We start from the raw sequence: 9,462 nt of genomic DNA on the forward strand, positions 1-9,462 counted from the left end.
GAGTGTCGCAGCGCCAGCCCCGCCATGGCGGCGGAGGGGAAGGATCCGCTCGGCTACTTCGCGGCCTACGGCGGTGACAGCAGCAGCTCCTGCTCGGACTCCGAGAGCGACGAGCCGCGCGCCGCCGGGGAAGAGGCGGCCGGGGCTGCTGGGGAGGCGGCCGGGGCCAGCCCGGGCCGGAAGCCGCGGCTGCCTGGGCCCGACGAGCTGTTCCGGAACGTGTCCCGGCCACCGTCCTTTCTCTATAACCCGCTCAACAAGCAGATCGACTGGGAGCGCCGGGTCGTGCGGGCGCCCGAGGAGGTGAGGCCCGGGGACGGCCCCGCGTGGGGGCTCGGGTCGGCGCGATACGGGGAGGGCTCTCGGGGAAAGCCCGGCGTTCTGCGCGCGGCCCTCCCGGCCCTGTGCTGCCGGGCGCGGTGCCCCCGAGCGGCCCCAGGGAGAGCCCCGAACCACTGCGAACGGCGAGCGGAGTCTCTCCCGCCCCCTAGGAGCCAAGCGGCCATTGGGGGCTCCCGAGTTACCGGGCTCCCGCTAGTCAAAGACACTGTGACCCTCTTCAGCCGTGGTTCTCACCCTATTTATCGTTATGGGCCGCAGGCTGAGAACCACAGCCCCCCCCCCCCCGTAAATCTCCACAATTCTCTATGCCCAGCGCCCCCTGCCCAGAGACCCCGCCGCGGAAAGGAGGGATGCCCCCCTCCCCACAGCCCTGGCCAGAGACCCACTCTCCCGCACCCTGTCTCCCCACGGCACTCACCAGTCCCCTGCTGGCAGTAGCGCTCCAGTAGGCTGCCAGACATTGTCTCTCCCGGACCAGCCCCATTGCCTTTTAGACCAGAGCAACACATTTTGAATTTTTTTTAACACCCAGCTGGGCTGCAGCTGTCTGCTGATTGGGCTGTATGCAGGTTGAGAAATCGCTGTTCTTGAGCAAGGCCCTCAAACAGCACCATGGTGAGATTGCCAGAACTACTTCCCAACAGGTGCACTGGGAGGAACATCAGGGTAGAGCCCTGGAGCTGGACTGGGTAACAGTAGGAGTCAGTATTGTGGGGTAGGGGCAGGAGCGGGATTAAAAAATAGTCCCGCACAGCTCTCTAAATCAGACTTCTCCTCACCGAGTTTATTGAATCTTTGCTATTTTCTTTGGGCTGGGTGCATGGGGTTTAGTTTTCTGATTTTCCCCTTTATTGTTTTAGGGGAAAGGCTCTTTCTTGTTTAACCTTGCCAGAGTAGGGTGACCAGACAGAAAGTGTGACAAATTGGGATGGGAGTGGAAGTAATAGGAGTCTATATGAGAAAAAGACCCAAAAATCGGGACTGTTCCTATAAAATTGGGATGTCTGGTCACCCTATGCCAGGGCCCCTCTGGTAACTGTTTTTGGTAATCCAGAGATCAGATCTCCTTTGGTTTGATGACTTAATGTGAGGCTCTCGCTTTCTGCTCCACTTTGCTTTGTTCCAGTGCATTGTTGTAAACAGTTGTGTTCTCTTCAACAGCCTCCTAAGGAATTCAAATTGTGGAAGAGTAATGCAGTACCACCACCTGAGATTTACAGTATTAAGGAAAAGAAGCCGCCACCACCTCCTGAGCTTGATATGGCAATAAAATGGTCCAACATATATGAGGACAATGGTGATGATGCTCCACAGCAAACAAACAAAGTTAACTTTTTACCAGAAGAGGAGCAAGAGCCTTCAGAATCAGGTGGGTAATTATCTAATCTGGTGAAGGGTCTAGGTTTGCCAACTTTCAGATTGCAGAAAACTGAACATCCTTGCCCTGCCCCTGGTTCACTCCATCCGCCCTCCCTCCATTGCTTTCTCTCCCCCACCCTCGCTCACTGGCGCATTTTCACCAGGCTGCAGCAGGGGGTTGGGGTGCCAGAGGGGGCTCAGGACTGGGGCAGGGGTTGGAGTGTTACACAGGGCTGTGGGCTCCAGGAGGGACTTTGGGTGCAGAAGGAGACTTCTGGGCTGGGGCAAGGGGTTGGGGTGGAGGAGGGAATTTCGAGTGTGGGCTCCAGGCAGCGCTTACCTCAGGCAGCTCCTAGAAGCAGCGATGTGTCCCTCTGGCTCCTAGGTACAGGGCAGGCTAGGGGAAGCACATGAAGTCACCTGTCTGTCCCTATGCCTAGGAGCTGGAGGGACAAGCCAGCTGCTATAAACAACGGACTTTTAGCTGCCAGGCCAGCAGTGCTGACCGGAGCCTCCAGGGTCCCTTTTTGACCAGGTGTTCTGGTTAAAAACCAGACTCCTGGCAATCCTAGAAGGGTCTGAAAAATAAAAAAGGATGTTTCTTTTTGGGTGTGTATTATGTGATCTGCTTTTAGTTTGGTCTTCCTGGGTTTCCTCCTTTCCCCTCCTCCATAATAGGCAATATCTAATATATGGTAAGTTAGTACTGTACTAGTGGCTCAAGAATGATTACGTGTAAAATCCTGTTATAAAATTTCCTCTTAGTAGGAGGAAAATCATAATGATTTTGATTAATTTTCTAAGCACATATTAAGAAACTCATCAGAAAGGGACAAATAAACCATTTTCCAAGCAACCATGTGCTATAGAGCTAATTTATAGGTTGTTGCAGGATGCAGTCCCAGGGAGCTTAGTTACATTAATTGTCTCTCTTGTTGTTGGGGTTGTTAAATGTTCTCTTGCTCATATTCTGCTGTTCCAAAATCCTGTTTGAAGCTTCTCTTTTATCAAACATTTGGTTTTGTTATATCGAACTTTTAACTTAGAAAAAGGGATGAAGTAATAATAATGTAATACATACCTGATTTTAAAGGATCAAGATTCTCATAGGATACCATGTAAAGTTAAAACATCCAAATTTCATTAATCAAAGCTTGAAACCATTGATCACCTAATAGTTCAAGGTCAGTCCTATAATTAATAGTTCATTAAAAATGTACTATCTGCTTTAATGAACCAATAGTAAGTGCAGTTCCTACATTGTGTTTCTTTTGATAGTTCTTTCTTCTCCAGATAGTTGTGACGTAATGTGGCCATGCTTTCCACAGTCACATATGTACTAAGCTTAACATGAATGTGAATAAAAAGTGGATTTGCTGAATACTGCTACATGTGCTAGAGGGAAAGATGTAATACAAAATACAAATAAGGTGGTGCACATCACCAGGCTCTGCTGTAGAGATCTTTGGGGCAAGGCCATTGGTGGCCTGCTGTTCCTCCTCTTCTTGTACCTCTCTAAGCCAGAGCAATACTATCCATCTGCCTTATTTTCTTCCTCTCTTCACAGAATTATGTTGTCTGTGGTTCAGCAGCAAGGTTAGATCCATAGTACAGGCAAGTCTTATCATACGTGGGGGTTCCATTCTGTGGTTATCATGTAAAGCGAAAACCGCGTATACTGAAAATTATATCCCCAAGCCCTTCAAATCCCGCCCGCAGCTCCGGTGGCAGGGCCGGGGTGGCATTTAAAGGGCTCCTCCAGGCTCCCGCCGCCGTGGGGAGCCCAGAGGAGCCCTTTAAATGCCACCTGGCCTGGCTGCCGGAGCTGCGGGGCGGGATTTAAAGGGCTCCACTGGGCTTCCCACTGCCGCAGGGAGCCTGGAGGAGCCCTTTAAATGCTGGCCCGCAGCTTTGGCAGCTGGAGCTGCAGGTGGGATTTAAAGGGCTCCACCAGGCTTCCCGCCGCAGTGGGGAGCCCGGAGGAGCCCTTTAAATCCTACCCACAGCTTCGGAAGCCAGGCTGGGGCTGGCATTTAAAGGGCTCAGAGCTCCATGGTGGTTAGAGCCCTGGCTCCCTTAGTTTGCCCCAGGGGCTACCAGCCACCTCTGCAGCTGGGAGCCACCTGAGTGATTTAAAGGCCCTGGGACTCCCAGCCACAGCTGGTGCCCCAGGACCTTTAAATCTTGAGGCCACGCCTCTTCCACTTGAGGCCACGCCCCCTCAGACTCCAGCCCTTCAGCGTAAAGTTGAAATTGTGCATGTTAAATGTGCCTAAGTTGCAACAGACCTGAATTTGTCTGTGTGTGTCATGTCTTTGCTGGCATGAATTGAGGCTGGCACTGTGATGCTCTGCTCCACTCATCTCCTCATAGCATCAGCACAGTGAATCCAGCGCCTACCTCCAATGAAGAAGTGATGGCAGGGTCTGCAGAATATTTTTAATGTTCAGTCTGTAGTTTTTTTTAAAAATCTTAATTTCAGACAGGTTTTACCTTCAAAACTAAAAGAAAATTTAGTTATGAGAACTACTGCTGTTTCACCCCAGAAGTAGCTATATTTCAGTGGTAGGCCAGGTTATTTATATTTATGATGTTTGTAAAGTACTTCAGGATAAAAGGAGCTGTAAATGAAAGATGTTTTTTAGAAGAGCATCTATAATACACGCACCTAAACATCTTGATACCATAGGTTGGAAGAACTGGCCATATAGGACATTGAATGTTCTTTTTGTCAACTACGTATTAAATGTGTTTGTGTGTGAGAATAACTCAAGACAAGCTGTAAAGAATAGAGCTAAAAGTAGAAAATATTTATTTTGAAACATCCAATATTGTCTTTGATATCAGCTTAGGCTTGCTCATTCAGAACTTGATTGACAAAGGGAGCATCATCTGAGGATGGCATCCAACTGCTTTCTACAGTTTCACTCTGAATATTGACTGTTTGCTCTTGCTCCCTTTTCCTCCCATTCTTCATTTCGCCTGCCCTGCAAGCTCCCCTTCTTCCTTCCCTCTTCACCACTAGCCTGTCCTCCTTCCTTTGTCTTCCCTCCTAACAAAATCCCACCCAGAAATTAAAAAGACATTGTACAACAAACATGAAATCTGCAGACCATCACCCTCTGCTTATATGTAATATCTCTCTTCCTATCCTTGGTCTGTCTTGTCTATTTAAATTGTTAGATCTTTGAGGCAAGGACTATCTCCTGCTGTTTGTACAATGTCTAGCATGATTGGCCCCTGGTTACTACTATAATAAAAATAATAAATCTTTCCTACTAACACTTTGGTCCGTTCCAAGAGTGGGGATATTATCCACCATCCTAGTGTGTGTGGTTCCAACGGATCTTCAGAAGTGGAAAAATAAATTGGTTTGGCAAGAGGCTAGGGTATGTGACAACATGTATCTAACTTTCCAGCTTGAGTTCATATATTGTACTTGCGTTAATTGACACCATCTTTTATTTAAAGATGATGAAAAAGATGAACCAGCTTCCACTAAGAAACGCAAACTAGACACTGGAGAAGAAACTAAGAGGAAGAAGTAATAAGCAGGACGAACTGCATTTGGCCCCCTATGGACACCTAGTGAACTCTGATTCCTCTGCTGAAATGGGAAACAAATACACTTTCACCTAACTTATATCATATGTTGTTTAGAGATTTTTTTTTTAATTTCCATAGAATATTTGCCACTTGGAAAGCACAAGAGTTCATGGATCAGTATTGTGATAAAACTTGTATCCACTGAACAAAAATTAAGTCCATGTAAGCAATTTATTTAAAACACAACCTTTTGAAGTATTTGATGAATATTTGTGCTCGTACAGGTTATACGGCTTTGTGGTATTCTCTTTACCCACAGACTTGTGATGTGAGCTTTTCTCAGCTGACCTGCCATTGTGCTAAAACCTTTTATAAAGGAAGATATTTTAAAAATGTTTTAAGTAATGTACTGTAGTACATGTTTAATCAATGCTGTTTTGAAATGTATGTAAAGAGTGTAAATACCTAGGTCACCTGAAATTAAAACTACATGTGAAAATGTATATAGCTTAGCTGTTTAATAGGCAATATAATGGACAAATTCTATACTGTGTGTGTTTTAGCAGTATATTAGAGATGTTTGATAGATTCTTCAAGGTTTGATGTGCAATAAATTGAGAGTTACTGCTTCATTTAGGACACTGGCCTTCAAAAATGTACTTGAAAAGTGGAGTTTGCTTTGAAATCTATGCTGGATACCACCATGTTGTTGCCTGCAGCAGTGGCTTATGAGGTTAAATGATGTGAGGAAAATTGCCAGTATTGCAGAATGGGGTCAATTTATGTATTCAGTATTCTCAAAGTGGAGAACAAAACTGACATGCGTGCTAAAAACAGAAGTTGTCATGGCTCAACTTCAACACACGATTGTCAAATGCATCTCCTTCCGTACAAAATAGCACTATGAAGACCAGGTGACTTTTATACACAAGCAGAAACAGAGGAGTTCTGCACCAAGCAAGCAAGCAATCTAGGTCTGTTCATTGCTCGCATTGCAGAATCTAGTCAAGCAACATGCCCTGCTGATTCACATCTTTTCAGAGGGCTTTACGCATATCTGAGAATAAATGATGCCTAGGACCATTGCAATCAGAAATGATTCAGGTTCAACGGTAGAAGTGGGGCCGTGATTTCACAGGGCATAGTTACACACTATGACAGTTTAGGAACTGTGGAATGCTGCAGCCATTTGAAATTAGAATGTAAATACCTAATTGTGACCAGCCTCCCATAGGGTGAAATTGCCACCCATTTTAAGAATCACACAAGGGAAGAAATTCAGCTTTGTGTTTAATTCAAAAAGAGAGCATCTCCTCCAGCACAGTACTCTTACACCTTAGTGAAGACTGCCATGGCTGTTACTGACACAGTATTTCTGTCAACACACAGGTAGCCACTGATTACTTATGCAACTACTGATCTAGCCTGACTCTGGGTCCTGTTTGTTCATGAGTTTAGGTGGTCTCATTAAGCATTATATTTTTGAGCCTATTAAGCACCATTTACAAAGGTGGGGAAAAAATTTGATGTGTTAAACTTGAAGCTAGTGTCTGTGAATGATCAGGCTAGACCCAACCTTCTCTGTTCATCCTATGGATCACTGGAGTTGGGAGTGTATCCTTCAAAGGATGTGTTGTTACGAAGAATCCTTAAATTGAGGTCAAAGAGGAACTTCAGTTTTGGTTACAAGTATAGAGAGTTGGATTGGAAGAGTGATACTGAGATTCTCTTCAGCCATGAAAACTAATAGGTCAGTTTCGTGGGTGTGCTATTCTGCTCCCTGTTGTCTAGTTAGCAAGGTGCTGGACCCCCTCTCCTGGGTGCTATTTGATCTAAAGAGGTTTTGGAAATTCTGCCTTAATTACCCGATCCCAGTAAATACAGAGAATATCCTGAGGTTAGCCAAGATAGCTGATTTTTGATACTAGAGATTTTCAATCTGTTCAAACCTCACAGTTGTCTAAGAGATTGACTAATGTTTGGATCCTGTAAAGATCTCTTTGTCTGCTGCCTGAAATAGCTGAAACAATTCCATAGCTGTAGTTTAAAGCCAGGGACCCTGGCAGTAGATGCATGTCTGCAGTGGTGGCATGACAAAGAGGCTTTTGTCTTCATATTATTTGCTTCATTACCCTAGTAGCAACTTGGGCAAGGATCAGCATGTGATGATGGTACTTACTAGTGACTCCTGTTTGGCCTTGGAACTCCGAGAGTATAATGATATGGTTAATATCCAGCCTTATTGAAACTAACAGCTTCCAACCTGTTTGGCTGTTAGTGGCAGAAACCATGTCTAACCTGGAACGGGAATTAATTAAAAATATTGCTTTGTTGGAGGTTGGGTGAAACGTTGTTGAAGCTGGTGCGCACTATAGCTGTCCTTCATTCTGGATAAATATAGGATGCAACTTTTAGAGTAAGGTATCTGAAACAACAGAAGCATTACTCAAAATGCAGATCACATGCAAGGTTGCAGCCAGTCAGAAACTGAACTCTATGAACAGGTGTGTGTTGCTGGGGTTTGAATGAAAATGTAGGAGGCTGAGTATTGACTGGTGGAGGTGTGTGTCTATGGGAGAAGCAGCCAACAAGAGAAGCACTGGTAATATAGCCCTGAGAGAAAGCTAAGAGAGAGAACTTTTTGGGAAAGTGGCTGGCTGGAAAGAGGCTTGGAACTGTGAGCAGATTAATTGCCTCTTTGATTCCTACTATTTTCAGAGAAATAGGACTTTGTATATTTGTAAATAAACAAGATGGCAGTAAAGAAATATCTAACTCTCTTATCAATTTCTCTTCCTAAGGGAAACCACCTGCCCTCCTCCCCAATATTGGCTAAGGACTCAACTCAGAAGGGGTAACAATAATATTTAGCATGTATCACTTTTCATCTTTTGATTTGTAATAATAATGCCTAGGTCTTATATAGCACATTTCATCAATAGATCTGAAAGTGCTTTACAATGAAGGTCAATATCATTCCCCTTTTACAGATGGGAAAACTGAGGCACAGACTGGTTAAGTAACTTGCCCAAGCTTACGCAGCAACTAGTGGCAGAGCTGAGAATACAACTCAGATCTCAAATGCCAGCTGAATGCTCTGCTCATTATACCATACCACTGGCCTGCTGGGTGAACTTGGACAAGTCACTTCACCTTTTTCTACTTCAGTTTCTCCATCTGTGATATAGGATAATGGAGATGAATGATACTGACCTTTGCAAAAACAGTTGAGATCCAGTGATAAAAAGTACTATATAAGAGTTAGGTATTAAAATTATTATACATTGCCAGGTCCCCTGAACCTACACTGGCACTTTAGCCTCCTTGCAGTTTGAAGGTAGAACCACATCTGTCAGTCACTATCTCAGAAATATGTTCCAGCTGTTAAAGAGCCACAGAGCACATGAACCAATTTTCTTTTTGATTACTTCAGATATCTTGATATCCATAACCTTCCCCATAAAAATAACATGGGGAGGCTGGACTGTCTTGTCTGAAGAAAGGAAATTTTCAGGTGAGCATGAATAAATACTGTGTTCCTCAAGAGATCCTACAATGGGATTTTGGCAGGGAGAGCTATGAAATAGGCAAGAATCCTGTGAATAAAGTCCTAACACAGGGATGGGGATGATGATGATGTAAGGAGTTGTCTACGAAAGAAGCCCCTCTGTGTTCTGTACCCCTAAGACTATCTTCAGTTACAAGGGTCCTGGATATTTCTCTCAGCCAGTTTTTATTGGAAGCTGTTTTCTCAGTCTCTAGGAGTGCTAAATTGGCATCTGTGTTTCACACTAACTTTAACTAGATGTCTGAGCTTATCTTCTCTGTAAAACTGTACCTTCCAATGTCAGCTCCTAGTCCAGCTAGCTGCCTTTAGATGAGTTATGAAACAGGCATGGAGTAATTTAATTAATACAGAGATATATGGCGCATTGTGTTGGGTTATCCAGCAGTTATCAGGAGAGGGTTACTATTTTCTACCTGAGTAAATATCACAACTGTAGGCCCTTAGCAAAAAGACAATCAGAGAATCTGTCCACAAGGGAAGTAGGCCAGGTCCAGCTTTAAGTAATTTCCCAAGGACACAATAGAAGAAGGTGCTTTGAGGAACTTGGCTAGATGATATGAGGGACTAGTTGCTCTTTTGGGGCTGGGATAAGAAATGCTTTGTAGGATCTTGAAACTCCTTGTAGAGTTGTTACTTGGGTAATTTAG

At 44.8% G+C, this 9,462-nt stretch overlaps 1 protein-coding gene across 1 annotated transcript; it reads left to right on the plus strand.

Moving 5' to 3' along the window:
• On the plus strand, window positions 1–5,886 carry C7H1orf52 (chromosome 7 C1orf52 homolog). Its single transcript, XM_050962227.1, has 3 exons — window positions 1–303; window positions 1,504–1,711; window positions 5,173–5,886. Exons 1-3 carry the CDS (start codon window positions 25–27, stop codon window positions 5,247–5,249), a joined length of 564 nt encoding a protein of 187 aa, XP_050818184.1. The 5' UTR covers window positions 1–24; the 3' UTR covers window positions 5,250–5,886.
• Window positions 5,887–9,462: the final 3,576 nt, after the last annotated feature.

This window comes from Gopherus flavomarginatus, chromosome 7, assembly GCF_025201925.1.
Source record: "Gopherus flavomarginatus isolate rGopFla2 chromosome 7, rGopFla2.mat.asm, whole genome shotgun sequence".
Classification (NCBI taxonomy): domain Eukaryota; kingdom Metazoa; phylum Chordata; order Testudines; family Testudinidae; genus Gopherus; species Gopherus flavomarginatus.